General features: G+C 34.9%; 3 protein-coding genes across 3 annotated transcripts; 1 reads left to right on the forward strand and 2 right to left on the reverse strand.

Annotated features, from left to right (window-relative positions):
• Positions 1-2,748: 2,748 nt before the first annotated feature.
• Positions 2,749-5,290, forward strand: LOC133704792 (uncharacterized). Its single transcript, XM_062129785.1, has 2 exons — positions 2,749-3,238; positions 4,445-5,290. Exons 1-2 carry the CDS (start codon positions 3,160-3,162, stop codon positions 5,095-5,097), a joined length of 732 nt encoding a protein of 243 aa, XP_061985769.1. The 5' UTR covers positions 2,749-3,159; the 3' UTR covers positions 5,098-5,290.
• A 1,680-nt stretch (positions 5,291-6,970) lies between these two features.
• Positions 6,971-9,592, reverse strand: LOC133704468 (elongation factor 1-alpha-like). Its single transcript, XM_062129294.1, has 3 exons — positions 9,491-9,592; positions 8,339-8,820; positions 6,971-8,198 (listed from the first exon to the last, which is right to left on the reverse strand). Exons 2-3 carry the CDS (start codon positions 8,798-8,800, stop codon positions 7,311-7,313), a joined length of 1,350 nt encoding a protein of 449 aa, XP_061985278.1. The 5' UTR covers positions 8,801-8,820; positions 9,491-9,592; the 3' UTR covers positions 6,971-7,310.
• A 4,429-nt stretch (positions 9,593-14,021) lies between these two features.
• Positions 14,022-16,514, reverse strand: LOC133704466 (elongation factor 1-alpha-like). Its single transcript, XM_062129293.1, has 3 exons — positions 16,372-16,514; positions 15,390-15,857; positions 14,022-15,249 (listed from the first exon to the last, which is right to left on the reverse strand). The coding sequence occupies exons 2-3, from the start codon at positions 15,849-15,851 to the stop codon at positions 14,362-14,364; spliced, it is 1,350 nt and encodes a 449-aa protein (XP_061985277.1). The 5' UTR covers positions 15,852-15,857; positions 16,372-16,514; the 3' UTR covers positions 14,022-14,361.
• Between the last annotated feature and the right edge of the window lie 1,829 nt (positions 16,515-18,343).

The raw sequence follows: 18,343 nt of genomic DNA on the forward strand, positions 1-18,343 counted from the left end.
TAGAGCCTTGGATATATATATATATATATATATATATATATATATATATATATATATATATATATAATGCAATTAGTGTAATGCTTAAAATTTGTAATTGTTATTGTTATGACCACCGAAAGTTTATATAGTCGTTAATTTTAAAACTTGTAAAACTAATTGAGATATATGTAAGCTAACCCGAACATCCATGATAACATGTAAAATATAATTTTGTAATTACGTGAAAAGATGATTGGTGTGTGTTTATCTCTCATGCTATTATCAAACCGGGTTAATTTCAAGGAGCTGGCTTATATTCAAAGAGGCGTGTTTTATTTTTATTATTTAAATCTTGGAGTGGAGAATTTAGAAAAATTCTTTAAAAGCACTAAACAGATATAAAAGATGTATCTTTTAAAATACATTGAGAGAGAGTGGTATAAGTTTGGGATTATGATTGAACCGTTCATCTCAAGAATTTTGAATTTTTTTTGTTTTAAATTAATTTTTTTATATTTTTTATTGCTTTAATATGTTGATGTCAAAAATAAAATTAAAAATATATTATTTTTAAAAATAATATATTATTTTAATGCATTTCTGAATAAAAAAGTATTTTGAAAAATACACATTTATCACAATCCCAATCAAACCCTTAATTTCAATGAATGTATAAATTGACAAGATGATATTTCTTATCTTGGAAAAATAAAAAATATATATATTAATTCAAGCTTGATTTCAAGAAAAGGTTATAATTCTTATGTTAAAAATTTATTAACAAAAAAAAATAAAATTAAAGAGTTTTCGTTTTAGTGTGGCATTGTTGTAGTTAGAGGTTGATTTGCATTGTTCATGAACAATGTAAATTGCAACTAAAACGATGAAATTTTTACTAAAATAAAATCGTTTTAAGTGATTTTATTAGTCCTTGGCGTTCAAGATTTATGTGTATTGATCTCTTAACTTTATTTTAAAAAAAAAACAAATTGGTCCCTGGATTTGGAAGGTTAAGAGAAAATTAAGAAGGGAGGGGGAGGAAAGGAGAGAGAAAGCTACGTTCCGAGCAAAGTAACATGCAGATCTTGGTTTTCATGTATTTGTGTTCTTGGTGGGAGTTTTGTTTTGTAATGGTTCTAACACCTCTCATGATCGAACAAAATAAAGATCGAGTCCCAAAAGGATGATTGGGTTGATGCTTCCAGGACTTTTAAAGCCGAGTTTGTAGTAATTTAGTGTGTTTATTTTTGAGATAATTTTTGAGGTTGTAGTTTTTAAAAAAATAAGTTTAAAAAAAGTGTAGGTAAGTGTGGTTATTTGGATTTAAATATGTGTTTGATAAAAATTATGATTGAGATTTATGTACAGTAAAAAATATGTATAAAATGTTTGGTTGTGGTTGTTTTTCAAAAGTGTTTTTTAATTAGAAATGCATTAAAATAATTTTTTATTTTTTTAAAATTATTTTTGATATCAACGCATCAAAATGATTTGAAAATACAAAAAAATAATTTAAAGTAAATAAAAAATTTCAAATTTTGAAAAAAAGTGCTTTTAAAATGCAAAAACAAACAGAATTTTACGAAACTCGGTTAAAAAAGATGTAAAAATTGCTTCACAAAAACCGCGTTGCAAGCTCAATTTTTTTATGGGTCCCACAGTATAAAACGCAGTTTAATGTATTACTAAATACCTAACTGTGTTTTTTACACTGCAAACACAAAAACTAAACCTAAACAAATGGACCCTTAGCCTTAACCCGTAATATCGAGAAAAAACAAGAATAAAATAATATTATTTTAATAAAATTGATTAACCAAGATTTATGGTAATCTAATTACCTATATTCTTTTATGATTTTGTGTTTGTATTAAATTTGGTAATTAATTAATTGATTATAGCAATTTCATTTATTTTTTTAATTAAGATATTTGATAGCTTAGACTTGATGATTAGTAGGCCAGTATGGCTTGTGGTTGATGCCTAGAAAAGGTGTTTTTTTTTAAATAGAAATCCTTCAATACTTAAATAAATATTTTTATATAAAGAGAAAAATAATAATAATATTATAAAGAGAGATGCTCTGAATATATATATATATAGTAAAGAATGAAGATTGTGAATATTTGTTTTGAAAATGTTATGTGTATTTATAACTCATGAGTCTTGTTATTTTGAAGAGAAAAATGACTTAAGTATAATTTCACTTCTGTGATATTTTGAATTGTATTTTATTCATTTTATCCAACTAAAAAATAAAAACATAACAAGTCATGAAAGATTTTAATACATTTAATGGCGTTGAGAGAATGTAAACTTATGTAATCAAGTTTATCTGTTGAGAAAAAAATTCTCTAAAATTTTATATAAAAATCTATAAATTAACAGCTATATATTAAGATATTATATTTAAATTTATAAGTGTAGCAAATTCAGCTACGCCCAGGTGATGATAACAAAAATTATTAGACTCAACACCTTTAGAAAACATGCATCAGATCCACTTTGTTGGCCTAACAACGCACCAGGCCAAGCTACAAGACATGACAACACCTACCAGAGCAAGACCCAACAGTACGTTTGGATGTGGCAAGGACCAAACCCAACACACCACGGCGTATCACCTGGGGCGTGATTGTGTTATTTTAAAAAATTATATATATATATATATATATATATATATATATATATATATATATATATATAGTGAACCAGTATTTTTTTTTAATAAAAATATACTGACAAAAAATCTTCGAAGGATTACATCCATATTAGGGGTCCGTGTGGTGACTTTTTCTGAGAAACATGTTCATATCTTGTACATTTCTCTTCTAGAAAATGCCCATAATTGATCAAGTTAATGGAGGCATGAAACAAGTGATTAATCATATTCAAGTAAACTAAACCAGAGGACCCATTCTCACTAGCTACGTGGAGTCCAAAGAAGAAAAGAGAAGAAGAAAGAAGCAATCCATGGATGGAACGAGGGATCTCTATCACCCTGTCCTAGGAGCATACACTAGACCAAATAGTATTTCAACAGCGAATCATTTTCTACATTAAAATATATTATTTAGCTTGAAAATCTTTGACCCTTTAATACAAACCCTTGGACTTGGATACTTCACTCAGAAAGGAAGTCCTGCGGGAATCAAGAAATCAAGGGAGCCCAAAGAAATGGCGAGGGGAGCAGCTCTTCTTCACTTGCTTCGATCTCAAACCAAACAATTCTCAGCCAGCAGAAACTTCCACTCAGGTTTCTCTCTTCATTTTCTTTCCCAATCTACTTATTGCCTCGTGGGGGCTTTCATTTCACAATCTCATTTTTACTTAAAAGAGCACAAATCAATGATTAGCTTGAAAGTTATGTTGTGATATCTAATACTTGATTGGGGAAGAAACCGACTTCTTTCAATCTTGTCGGGTTTTCGTACATACAAAGATTTTAATTTTGAAAAACATAAACATTGAGAATTAGAAAAGTTTAAGAGACCCGTGATCATTTCTGTTCTTTCAGGGGTTGTGTTGAATTTAAAATGTCCCGACATTCCAAACAGGGGAGAAAGAGCAGGCCAGGTCTGGATTTTGTGAAGTGGGGGGGGGGGGGGGGCTTATATACAAGTTGTACTGCAAAGGTTTCAGCTTTTTGATTAGTTTCATAGGAATTTTATATATGGTGCCATTGGATGGGAACTAGTCTTCATATTTGTTGAATACCCTCAATATCTGAGCATATGTGAACTATATGAGATGCATTTGTGAATGGTTTGATGTTGCTGGAGTAACAAAAATATTTGATATTTCGGAAGCTGGGAATGCATTTGGCTTGGTGCCTGTAGTTTTGCAGTTTTAATTGATTGGTGGACAAATTCAGCAGTTGATAAAAGATACAGGATCAACCAGTTTACATGAATTAAATTTGTTGTACTTTGTTACAAGGTGGTCCTTCTCAACTGTTTTTGTGTGAATCTTTTTTCCCTGCACATCTTGCTTTGTCACAATTTCTGACCTGTGCTCCCTGGACCAAAACACACTCCAGTACTAATGAAATTTTCAGACCAAAAAAGATATTTTAATCTTGCTCAGGGATCGCTTTCTTGAACCAGTTTGTGTGTTGGCCAATCTTTGTTTGTAATACCCCTTGTTGCTCACCTGATTGTCTCTTACCTTTATAACAGTTTCATCAAACACTGTGAGGAATCTTGTTGTTCACCAGATTGTCTCTCACCTCTAAAACAGTTCCATCAAACACTGTGAAGATTCTTACTACGAGTCAAATGCAGATTGTTCCTTCTATGGTTGCTTTTTTCATGTTTTAGCACTATCTGTTCTATAGTAATGCCTGCTTTTGTTTGGAGATGCCTGTCAACCAATGTAAAAGCACATTCACTTAGTTTCTGGGAGCATTACATAAAGAGACTGCTTTAAATGTTCTTATTGTTATTAATTTTCTCTGTTTTAGGCTATCATCCTTGTCAGTTTGGCACATGGTCACACAGTCTGTGTGCCAAATCCAACTTCAACCATGGCACTCTTCTTGCTGCTACTCAGAAAAGATGGGCATCTCAAGCTAAAACAATAGAAGATGACAATAAGATCAGCATTGGACCCCGCGGAGGGAAGGAAGCGGGGCAGGATGAAAAAGAGACTGGGGTAGTATATCATGGTCCGATCTCATCCACCGTCAAGAAAGTAAAATTGCTCTCTCTTTCAACCTGCTGCCTGTCCGTATCCTTGGGTCCTGTCATAACTTTTATGACATCTCAAGATTCAAATGTCATCCTGAAGGGGGCAGTTGCTTCTTCTGTCATATTCTTTAGTGCTTCGACCACTGCTGCTCTACACTGGTTTGTTAGCCCTTACATCCACAAGCTTAGATGGCAGCCTGGCTCAGACAGTTTTGAAGTGGAGATGATGTCCTGGTTGGGAATCTACATTCCAAAGACTATCAAATTTGCTGATATCCGGCCTACAGAAACCAACAGGCCTTTCGTGACATTTAAGGCCAACGGAAATTTCTACTTTGTTGATGCAGAGCACTGTCATAACAAGGCATTGTTGAATAGACTGACCCCCAAAAAATCTGCTCATGAGTCTGCTTTCAAAAATCTGTGATAGGAAAATATGGTGATGACTGGCCTGCAAGGTTTCCTTAAGAACAGTAGGACCTGATTTTACTTGATAGTTTGCGATAAGCTCTGGCCTAGTTTTGAGCCAATGGGCATTGTTTTTCATAGTCCTACTTTGCGAGACAAGGTTTCTCAGACAAGATAAATAACCAATATTTGATGTTTATATTTTAATGTTACGAATACGTCTACTATGCTTGAAAGTTTTGCCTTTCATTTTTTTGGGTAATGCAAGCGGCCAGAAGTCCCAAAACAAACTGACTACTCATGCAATTACGTGGAGTGCAGCCTATATATGTCTCCACTGCATACCAGTAGGAGGTTCTGCATTTTGTTTTCCGGCCATTCAGCACATGCATTGGCTTCACGAAACACATGTTGGAACTGTAATTTGCCATGCTCTCCACAACAGGGTTCTTCTCTGGTTGAGCTATACTTCCAGCGTTTTTCTTCGGCCAGTGTAAGTAAGTGAATTATTACTTTGGCCTCTTGAGGCCGCCTGCCAAGCCATCTTTCAATCCCAGCTTAGCAACCCAAAATTCATCTCTTACTGTTACTGATGTGCAAGCACCAGCATGAAAAGCAAACCCAGCAATACATCACCCCTGCCAGTCACGAAGCAAGCTATTCCAGGTGTTCCTCCAATCAAAACATCTGTGTTAAGTTTGTTGCACCATGCAATGTTCCAGGCTGCATCAATTTCTTCGACAGAACGAGAGATGAAATTTCAGTTCAAAGAAAAAAAGAGAGGAGGGAGATGAGATCAAATGGATTGTTTTGGTAAATGGCACTGGGATTGAATAACCCTCCATTACTCCATCACCAAATACCCACACCGTAGCTATGTCTATGTGATATCCCAATCATCGTTTCCTTTGCCAATTTCAGACTTGGCAAGGCTGGACCTAAAAAAACCTCAGATTGTCTTTCTACGCTCACCGGTCTACTCCGCTGTAATTTTTATTTTTTTAAAATAAAATAAAATAATTCCACACTAACACGGTTGGTGCCCACACTTTAAAGGCTCTTGCTCATTAGCAAGGATTTCTATCTGAGCTGCGAGCCGCAAAAATGTATTAACACCTTCAGGCACTCTCCACTACCAAACACATTCCTAAATGGCCATCCATCTCATTCCTGTTATCATTTAAGATAGCTTCATAGTTCATACAGTCTTGACACAATTTTCCGTCATCACAACAGTTTATCCAAGCCCAAGTTTGAATTAGGACGACAGATCGCAAAGATTTTCATATGGGTGCTTTCACGAAGATCATCATTGACCAGTTACCTGTCCCAATTGCCTCCGCTGCCAACTTGACAGTCTATAAATAAGATTTGAGGGCAGAAATCTCGCTAGAATCTAGTGCAGCCAGATGACTCTCCTCCACCCAATCCAAGTATCTTCCCTAAGGCGAATCAATAGGATTTGCCTATTTTAACAACAAAGAAGATGATAAATATGTTGCAAAAACCCAATTAGATGGCATTTTCGAAGCTTAATAACATTGCAGGCAATTGGTCACCGCAGCAATTGCAATAAAACGACAACAACTAATCACTAGCAAATTATATATATATATATTCCATTTAATCCATTTAGACGCTTGAAACCGAATAATTGAAAACTCAAAAATAAATAAACGCCAATTTTGTAGATCAGATTCCAGAGAACAAGAGTGAAGGCAAAGTGTGTCTAAGGCCTTATGGATAATATAATAAGGTTTTGTATTTAATTTTAAATATTAAAACAAAGGTTTTTATTGAATGTAATTGCTTGAGATTTGTAAAAATTTTACTCATGGATATGAATTTATAGTGGGAATGATTCTAAACACGCTGTCAGAATAGAGAGATAATTGAGCGAACAGAAATCAAAGTTGACAAGCAAAATTAGCAAGTAAAAAAAAAAAAAAAGTTGTGACAAGATTTAAAAGTTCTGATCAGTTGTCAAAAAAAAAAAAGGATAAAATTCTCAACCCGAGAGACATAACAAAGACACAGAAATAGACTCTAGATCAAAAGCACACGCCACCGCCTATCAAGAACCCAGTTCTGTGAACGACAGCCACGCAATGACGATGATGACTTGGGACTATAGTTCTCGTACCAAACAGCTAGACAACCAATGAATAGACTAGTGACAAGAACCCACTCTTGATTTATATTATAGCATCTAGTTGCATCATCCTGCACAGTTCACTTGCCACCCTTCTTGGCAGCAGATTTGGTCACCTTAGCACTAGAAGCATCCTTTTTCTCCACGCTCTTGATCACTCCCACAGCAACAGTCTGGCGCATATCCCTCACGGCAAAACGACCAAGTGGGGGATACTCTGAGAAAGTCTCCACCACCATGGGCTTCGTGGGAATCATCTTAATCATACCAGCATCACCGTTCTTCAGAAATTTGGGTTCCTTCTCCAACTCCTTCCCGGATCGCCTGTCAATCTTGGTGAGGATCTCAGCAAATTTGACAGCAATGTGACAGGTGTGGCAGTCAAGAACAGGGGCATAGCCATTTCCAATCTGCCCAGGATGGTTCATGATGATCACCTGGGAGGTGAAGTTCGCAGCCTCCTTGGCGGGATCATCCTTCGAGTTTGAGGCAACAAAACCACGCTTCAGATCCTTCACGGCAACATTCTTAACGTTGAATCCAACATTGTCACCGGGAAGAGCCTCTTGGAGTGCTTCGTGGTGCATCTCAACCGACTTAACTTCAGTAGTCAGTCCAGTTGGCCCGAAAGTGACAACCGTACCAGGCTTGATGACACCAGTTTCCACACGACCCACTGGGACAGTTCCGATACCACCAATCTTGTACACGTCCTGAAGTGGGAGACGGAGGGGCTTGTCTGAGGGCCTCTTGGGCTCCTGGATCTGGTCGAGGGCTTCGAGGAGAGTTGGTCCCTTGTACCAGTCCAGGTTGGTGGACCTCTCAATCATGTTATCACCCTCAAATCCAGAGATAGGCACGAAGGGAATCTTGTCAGGGTTGTAACCGACTTTCTTCAAATAGGATGACACTTCCTTGATAATTTCATCATACCTAGCCTTGGAGTATTTAGGAGTGGTGGCATCCATCTGTGATAGCATAACAAATGTACTTTAGTTTCAACTACCTCGAGCTTCCAAATTCCAGAATTTCACAACCAAAATTCTAAAACAAGGTAGGATAAGGAAAATGAAATGACTGGTGTAACTTGAAATGTGCACAAGCATACCTTGTTACAGCAGCAGATCATTTGCTTTACACCAAGGGTGAAGGCAAGAAGAGCATGCTCACGGGTCTGACCATCCTTGGAGATACCAGCCTCAAAACCACCAGTGGTAGAGTCAATGATGAGGACTGCACAGTCAGCCTGGGAGGTTCCGGTAATCATGTTCTTTATAAAGTCACGATGTCCAGGAGCATCGATGACAGTGCAGTAGTACCTGGTGGTCTCGAACTTCCACAGAGCAATATCAATGGTAATACCTCGTTCACGCTCAGCCTTGAGCTTGTCGAGCACCCAAGCATACTTGAATGACCTCTTGTTCATCTCAGCAGCTTCCTTCTCGAACCTCTCGATGACACGCTTGTCAATACCTCCAAGCTTGTAGATCAAGTGACCAGTGGTGGTCGACTTTCCAGAGTCGACATGGCCAATGACCACGATGTTGATGTGCGACTTCTCTTTGCCCATACTTGAGTAATAGAGTTGAGCTGTCATATATAAAGGTTATAAGAGTTAAGAACAAAACACTGGAACACTGAAACCATGTAGAGAAAGTAAGCTCAAATATGCAACTGGGTCTACTTGTAAAACACAGAATAATAACAAATTCTCTAGGGGTAAGATGCAAGTACTCGGACCACAAATCAATCGAAAAAACAATGTTTAAGCCAACTTCAAATATATCTTAATATTTTAAATACTGAAACCCAAAATAAATAATAAAACTTTCTATTTAGCAGCAGCATATCATTTTGAAGATACACATTTGTATAGTAATTTAAGATTATCAATCAGTTAAACAGCAAATTATAAGTTTATTTTAGTGACAGTGCTTAAACTAATTGAAGAAAATCATAGAATCAATACAGGAATCCTTTTAGATATATCAAAACCAGCACAGAAAAAACTAGATCTAAATAAAAATCAACGACGATGTATGCCAGTAACATTCACTGAGAAAACCGCAAATAATCTAAAGAAAACAAGAAAGGCACGAAGAATCAAGATCCAAGACTTTTCTAAAATTAAAGGCTGATAAAACTGATTCAAAACACAGATGCTTAACAGAGAACAAGGAAACAACATTTTCTTGTTTATGATAAGAGGAGCTAATAAATAGGGACATGTGAGAGAACAGGAGAACATCGAGAATCGAACCTGAAGAGAGGCGCTAAAACCCTAGCCGCGAGAGAGGAGAAGCAGGCTAATACAAGAACAGGCAGTGAGCGAGAGAAAGGGAGACAGGCATGGTTTGTAGACGTATTTATAATACCCTGGTGATATTTGTTTTTCCTAAAATGACCTCGTTGTGAAATATAATCACCGTCATGTCCTCGCATGCAGTGGTAATTTGGCAAAATATCGAGAACGCTTTTAACTAGCCTTCCCATTTTTGGAATTGGAAATAAAACAAAATAATAATTGATAATATTGTATCAAAGATGCCTTGTTTTTTTGGTTTGCTGATTTTATTTTAATAGTAATAATAAAAATAATAAACTAAAAAAAATTAGGACGCTGAAAGAATAATGAGTTCTGATAATAAATATTTTTTATTTAAAAATATATTAAAATAATATTTTTTTATTGTTAAAAAAATACATCAAATATCGAACATCAAACCTAATTTTTTAAATTAAGTATTTATCCTAGACAGTAAAGGTAAGGATTCAACTTTAATGCTGCACTTGTGGTTTTGAAAACTGTTTAGTTCCATGTCACGTCCCTCCTCTCAGGCTTAGGAGCATTATAAGTAAATATTATCCTGGTCTAGTGCAGGAACGAAGCTGTCATTTAGTTACTATTCTATAATAGAAAAGATTGAGAAGATGAAGATAAAATAAAAATAAAATTATGTTGGTAATGATATATAAGATAAAATAATTATTTTTATATCATATTTAATTATAGTGAATAATACATAATAAAATATATAAAAAATCTATTTTTCATTAACTTTATGGGTTGATCCATAACCTAATCTTGTTCGAGTTTTAAAAAATAAAGGAAGAATTGGCTCAACCTAACCCGATAAAAAACTCAAGTCAATTCAGGATAAAACATGGGTCAAAAACCCGTTGATTTTTTTAGAATTTTTTTGTTAAAAAAAGGTTATTTTGATTTTTTTTCAAAAAAAACTTGGATCAGCCGAGTTGACCCTCCCACCCATGACCTAAACCTTGTCCCAGGTCAACTCCGTGTCGGGTTTTAAAAATACAATAATAATCACTTTTATATATACGTCGACTTATGTTAACCCATGTTGACCCTCCCTGCTCATGATCCGATTGACTTCTAAATCGAGTTTTAAAAATATGATAATAACAATTCTTGTCCTTATATTGACTCAAGTTAACACAGGTTGACCCTCCCAATCCTGATCCGGGTTTTGCCCCAGGTTGACCCCCAAATCAAGTTTTAAAGTTACAATAATAACTACTTTCATTTTATGTTAACCCGAGTCAACTCGGGTTTACCCTCTTAACATGTGATCCGGGCCTTACTCTGGGTTAATCTCTAATTTGAGTTTAAAAGATGCGACAACAGTCATTTTTATCCTTACATTGACTTGGGTTAACAATCAACCCCACTCATGAATTGGGTCTTATCACAAGTAGACCTTCAAATTGAGTTTTAAAATTATAATAATAATTATTTTTATTTTTATATTGACTCGGGTCAATCCATCTCATGACCCGAACCTCTACTAGTGACTCAGACTTTGCTCCGAATCAACTTACGAGTCAGATTTTAAAATTATAATGATAATTATTTCTATCCTTGCATATCCTGGCTGGACAAATCTAGAATCGAGAGTTTTTTACAATAAAATTTTAAATATAAAATATATTTTATCTTGAGATATATTTTTATTGTGTCTCATATCTTGAAGGAATATAAATTTACTTTAAAATTATTTCAAAAATATATTTATTTTTATATTTTTATCTATATTTTTTCTACCAAATATATTTTTATTATCTTTTTATTTTCATCCTCAAATTAGAGTTAAAAAGTTTTATACAAGATAAAGTGTTTTGCTGTTAAGAAGCATGAAAGTCAACCACTTCTAGAATCCGATGCTGCTTGACGCTGACTGGATTCCTGACATCCGATGTCCGAGAATCATAAGGAAATATTCAAGTTAGCTTTTGTAATTTAATTTAATTTTTTAAAATACTATTTAAACTGTTTTTCTATTTGAAAAAAAATATTAAATTGTTTTTTTTAAATGTCAATATAAAAAATAAAAAAATATAAAATATATTATTTTAATATATTTCTAATTAAAAAAAAAACCACATCAAATCATCAAACTCACATCAAATTAAATAAAATAAATCATCAATCAACTTATATACAATAAATAATTTTTCGACCAACCATCGTCGACCCATATAAAGTAGGGTCGGGTCAAGTGGAAGGCCTTGTTCTTCCATCGGGCAACCACTCTACAAGTCAATCCGTCTTTTTCATGTAACCATGGAGCTTCTTTTCGCATTTCACGCAGTCATTTAAAAAAAAATCAGAGAGAAAAATTCAACACAACTAGTAGTTATGTTTGACTAACCCCTTTTATTTTGTAGTATGTTTAAAAATATATTTTATTTAAACAATATTAGATTAAGATTTTTATAGTCATTATCGATGATTTTAACTTATCGGTATCAAAAATACAAAAAAAAAATCTAAAATAATAATTATTTTAATATATTTTTAAATAAAAAATATTTTTAAAAAATTACCTTGCATTATTACAATGCTGGACTCGCAAAATCATGTTACACTGCGTTAAAGATTCCTAGTTCAATCCATCCAAGAGCTTCTTCTATAACTACAACTCCTTCACTCAAGCAGCATTTACACTGCGTTAAACCGCCCCTAACTCAGGGGCTCTCTGCTGGGTGCTACACTTACATTATTAGCATCAGAGCTTGCAAATGTTCGCGGGCAAGTGTTTGGGATCTTGTCATTGCGCGTTCGAGCTTGGAAAACAATGAAATTAAATGGGAATTAGCTTTTACCTGTTACTATATTTTATATTCACTCTTCAATTTAATTATTTTCAATTTATTCCTGAATATAGTATCGTTGTTTATGTATCTTCTTGTCAGATAATTTCATCTAAATTAATAAAAATACTCTCACATGAAAAATCCAAACCTAACCTAATTTATTTTTAGAAAAATAACAACGAAAAAAAAAGGAACACTGCATGGATTGTTTTTATATTTAATGACGTGCAGTTTGAGTTTTTTCAAGTAAGCATATTTTTTCTCAGATTGTATAAAAATATTTATCAAAATGATAGATTCAAAGATGATAATATATATAAATGACAGTTTGATAGCAATTGACTGTGGAGATATATATTGAAGATTAAACTTAAATTGTAAGTACAAATTAAACTAACATTCCAAATTAAAAAGCAAGAGGAGGATAATTGGATGTTGCCGAATTTTAATACATTGAATCTTGGTATATGATCAGATATTTGAAGTACCTTCATGAGTGGATAATGTCCTAAAACCCGCTGGCATAGGAGAAGCCGCTGTGCTCTGTTTTAATCACTTTTCCTTTTAATAATGTTTGAAAAATCCAAGTAGTTGAATAGAACTTCTAGACTTATCATTTATATTCGAAAAGAATAGTTACACGAGATTTTTTTATAAATTATATAAGATTTTTATTTTATTTTTTTATCTAAAAAGATTTTTAGCTTTAAATTTTCTTGATTCTATACTAAATAAAAAGTTTCATAAACATGCCTATTTTTATATAGCATGTCTCTTTAAAATGAAAATAAAATTCATCATTTTTTTTTTCAATCTCTTTCATTTCGTTGATTTTATCAGGATTCTCTTTTTTTTAAAAAAAAAAAAGGAAAAAGAAGAATCTTTTTCAATGATCCCTCTTGTTTATGTTTAGTCGCCTTCATTTTGAAAGTTTCTATTTTTATATCTATAATAATTAATTAATCAATAAATTTTAAAAATCAATCAGTTTGAAACCACTCTTCTTGATTTTTTATGATACTTTGAGTTCGGGATACCAAACCTAAACCCAAAAAATATGCTTATTGAGCTTATTTTAAAGGAAATTTTTTGGATCCACACGAGATTTTTTAGATCTCACCTTTATTTGTTTTTGTGTTTATTCAGCAGCCGATCTTAAACATCCTACAATGGCCGTCGTTGACTACACAACAAGTAGCTCAAAAACAAGCAACTTAAAAACGAAAACATGTAAAAACGACGAATCTGGGCACCATCCGTGAACATCTAAGCATACTGTCTCAAGATTCGATTTTTTCCTGCGTGATAAATTCCATCGACCTGGCTTGTCGCCTACTTCCCCTATTCGGGTGACCATTTGAATTCAGCTCGTGATACCAAGCTATCATCATCACGTATTATGAATTATTTAAGGCAAACCCTCCGAAACGGCGATCATTGATAAATGACCTTGTTTCCAAATAGCGGGGAATATTTTGGTTCCCATACAGACGTTCACAAGATAATGGTTGGATGGCCAGGATCCACATTGCGCAATAACGACCATCGCGAAACAAAGGGAGAAATTGATGTGCTTCAGAGGGGGGCACCTAACAGCTAAATCAATCAGCTGTAGAAAGCATTACAAATCGTAGCAGCACAAATATACGAGTTTATAATCCTGAAGTAACATATAAACAAAAAAGAAAAATCCATAAGTCGAAACATGCAGAGTCTGTAAACTACAGATTGAAAATGAGTAAACAGAACACTACAGGATCAAAGCATAGAACAAGATACAAGTTCTTAGCATCCAAATTTTCAAGACCTAAATTTCACGAGAAGCTCATGAAAAATATCTCCAAAATTTTATCTTGCGAGACAATAAGAAAATGCTGAAAATAAATTAAAACTAGAATCACGGCACCACTGCCGCCAATCAAGAGCCCAATTCTCTCAACTGCCTTTCGGAAGACATAAAACTACAATTCTCATCCAACATAGCTGATGGAAATTAACATCAACATGCAGGGCTCACTTGCCACCCTTCTTGGCAGCGGATTTGGTCACCTTAGCACTAGAAGCATCCTTCTTCTCCACGTTCTTGATCACTCCCACAGCAACAGTCTGGCGCATATCCCTCACGGCAAAACGACCAAGTGGGGGATACTCTGAGAAAGTCTCCACCACCATGGGCTTCGTGGGAATCATCTTAATCATACCAGCATCACCGTTCTTCAGAAATTTAGGTTCCTTCTCCAACTCCTTCCCGGATCGCCTGTCAATCTTGGTGAGGATCTCAGCAAATTTGACAGCAATGTGACAGGTGTGGCAGTCAAGAACAGGGGCGTAACCATTTCCAATCTGCCCAGGATGGTTCATGATGATCACCTGGGAGGTGAAGTTTGCAGCCTCCTTGGCGGGATCATCCTTCGAGTTTGAGGCAACAAAACCACGCTTCAGATCCTTCACGGCAACATTCTTAACATTGAATCCAACATTGTCACCGGGAAGAGCCTCTTGGAGTGCTTCGTGGTGCATCTCAACCGACTTAACTTCAGTAGTCAGTCCAGTTGGCCCGAAAGTGACAACCGTACCAGGCTTGATGACACCAGTTTCCACACGACCCACTGGGACAGTTCCGATACCACCAATCTTGTACACGTCCTGAAGTGGGAGACGGAGGGGCTTGTCTGAGGGCCTCTTGGGCTCCTGGATCTGGTCGAGGGCTTCGAGGAGAGTTGGTCCCTTGTACCAGTCCAGGTTGGTGGACCTCTCAATCATGTTATCACCCTCAAATCCAGAGATAGGCACGAAGGGAATCTTGTCAGGGTTGTAACCGACTTTCTTCAAATAGGATGACACTTCCTTGATAATTTCATCATACCTAGCCTTGGAGTATTTAGGAGTGGTGGCATCCATCTGTGATAGCATAACAAATTTACTTTAGTTTCAACTACCTCGAGCTTCCAAATTCCAGAATTTCACAACCAAAATTCTAAAACAAGGTAGGATAAGGAAAATGAAATGACTGGTGTAACTTGAAATGTGCACAAGCATACCTTGTTACAGCAGCAGATCATTTGCTTTACACCAAGGGTGAAGGCAAGAAGAGCATGCTCACGGGTCTGACCATCCTTGGAGATACCAGCCTCAAAACCACCAGTGGTAGAGTCAATGATGAGGACTGCACAGTCAGCCTGGGAGGTTCCGGTAATCATGTTCTTTATAAAGTCACGATGTCCAGGAGCATCAATGACAGTGCAGTAGTACCTGGTGGTCTCGAACTTCCACAGAGCAATATCAATGGTAATACCTCGTTCACGCTCAGCCTTGAGCTTGTCGAGCACCCAAGCATACTTGAATGACCTCTTGTTCATCTCAGCAGCTTCCTTCTCGAACCTCTCGATGACACGCTTGTCAATACCTCCAAGCTTGTAGATCAAGTGACCAGTGGTGGTCGACTTTCCAGAGTCGACATGGCCAATGACCACGATGTTGATGTGCGACTTCTCTTTACCCATTATGAACTGTTATACATAAAAAAGAAACGTTAAAAAAGAAGGCACCATAAAATCAACTACAAAGTTAAATTAACAAGGCACTAAGAGCCTAAACCAATAATAAAATAAACATGAAAATAACATTTACAGAGTTAGAACAAGAAGACCAAAAACCAGAGTTTCACCAAATTAATAGATCTAAATAACAGTCGAGGAAAACGAAATAAACCAAAATCCAGGGATATTTCTCTTATTAAATATCATAATCACGGCGATTCATTTCTTAGATCTATATATCTATCAAACAAGAAAAAATCTCATGTAACATGGATAGGTCAAATAAGGATTAAAAAGGGACTGTCCACGAAGTTTAAAACTTAAAACTCAACACTGAAACCGAAAAACACATAATAGGAAGACATAAATTAAGAAATCAACATAAATCTTAATAAGAAGACAGTAATCAACAAGTAATGATAATGCAGTCCTTATGAAAACTATAATAGGAAACAGATAGGTGAAAGGGATCGAAGAATCTTACCTGGAGAGAGTTTTGATTAAACCCTAGCCGCGAAAGAAGATATGATAGGCAGAAAGAACCAAATGAAGGAATGGGGGAGCAGGGTTAGGGTTTGTGGTATTTATATTACTAATGTTATAGTTTTAAGTCCCAAAATGTCCTCGTTTTTCATTTAGACTCCCTAAAATATCCTTCCGTTGCTTTTTCAACGAAGTCATATCTGAGACGCAGAAATGCACGTTTATATTTAGCAAGTTAATCATTGCCTCGGTTATTTGTCACGCGCTATAGAAATGCGTGAGAGTGTTTGAGTCCACTTTCCAGTTTAAGGATTTGATAGGGTGTCGTGTCGTGTCGTGTCGTGTCGTGGTGAAAAATTAGAGAGAGACTTGCTGCCAAAGGCAGACAGGCACAGCTGTTCCGTTCCAGGCTTGATGTGGGATTTTATTTCTTATGGGCTAGACTTGCTTGCTAGGTTGAAAAATAATGTGGTCCATTGGGCCTTTTGGGGTCAGGAAAGCCTTTAAGCTTTATTCTCGTCTTTCTTTCTTCAAATTTTCGAATCTTTCGTGGCTTCCAAGGTTGATTTAAAAATATTGACAACCGTTAAATCCACGATAAATATGTGATTAACTGAATTAATCATATGATGTTCGGTGGAAAACTCTATACTAATTGCTAGGTTGTTCAACTTCATGGGTTTGTAGTAAAATCCAAATTCCGTGCTTCATCACTGTAAATAAGATACTGTTTGATAGACTGAACAAAAATTTTTTTTGCTGTGAAGTTGTTTAGTGTATTTTTGGATAATACAAAAAAATAACTTGTTTTTTAAAAAATGAATCATAAAAGAGAGATATGACTAATTTATTTAATCATGCACAAAGATTAATCTAGTTAATTTAAGTCAATCTAAAAATAAAAATAATTGCTATCATAATTTTAAATCTTAATTAGAGGCAAAACCACGGTCATGGACCAGATTGACCATTATATCAATGTAAGAATAAAAATAATTATCATTATAGTTTTAAAACTCGACTCATTGCTTGATCCGAGTCGCGGGTTGAGACCATTAACCCAAGTTCATAAAATGATAGAAGTAGTTATTATAGTTTTAAAAACAATTCAGGGCCATGAGCTAAGTTAACTATTAACCATGATCATTGTAAGGATTAAAATAGTTAGTATTATAGTTTTAAATTCGACTTAAGAGTCGATCTCGGGCTAGGCATGGATCACAGGTTAAGTTAATCGTTGACATGAGTTGATGTAAAGATAAAAATAATTATTATCATGATTTTAAAACTCGATTCGGAAGTCGGTCTAAAGCCAGTCTCGAGTCACATGTTGGGTTGATCACTGGCTTAGGTTTGCATAATGATAAAAATAATTGTTATTATAGTTTCTAAAACCCGACTTGGGAGTCAACTTGAAGCTAGGTCAGGGTAGATTATTGATCCGACCAACATAAAAATAAAAATGGTTATTATTATAATTTTAAAACTTTTACTTGGAGGTCAACTCAGGGTTAGACTTGGGTCATGGACCAGATTAACCATTGACCCGATCAATGTAATGATAAAAATCTCTATTGTCATAATTTTAAAATCCAGTTAAGAGGTTGAACTAGGGCAAGACTCAAATCATGAGTCGGGATGATCAATTTAGGTTGACCTAAAACAATGCAAAAATAAAAATGATTATTATTATAGTTTTAAAATCTAACTCGAAGGTCAATCTGAGGTAAAGCTCGAGACGTGACTTGGAAGGGTCAACTCGGGTTGACATAAATTAAAAAAAAATCAAAACAATCTTATTTTGACAAAAAAATATAAAAAAAAATTAAAATTTTTTTAGATTGTGTTCTATTTCGTGTTAATCCAAGTTTTAACTGGATTAAATCAGACAAATTATTTCTTTATTTTTTTTAAACTCAAAACAATTTAAACTTTGAGTTGACCAAGTCACTTCTAGTATCTAACAAACACAA

Source organism: Populus nigra, chromosome 10, assembly GCF_951802175.1.
Source record: "Populus nigra chromosome 10, ddPopNigr1.1, whole genome shotgun sequence".
NCBI classification, from domain to species: domain Eukaryota; kingdom Viridiplantae; phylum Streptophyta; class Magnoliopsida; order Malpighiales; family Salicaceae; genus Populus; species Populus nigra.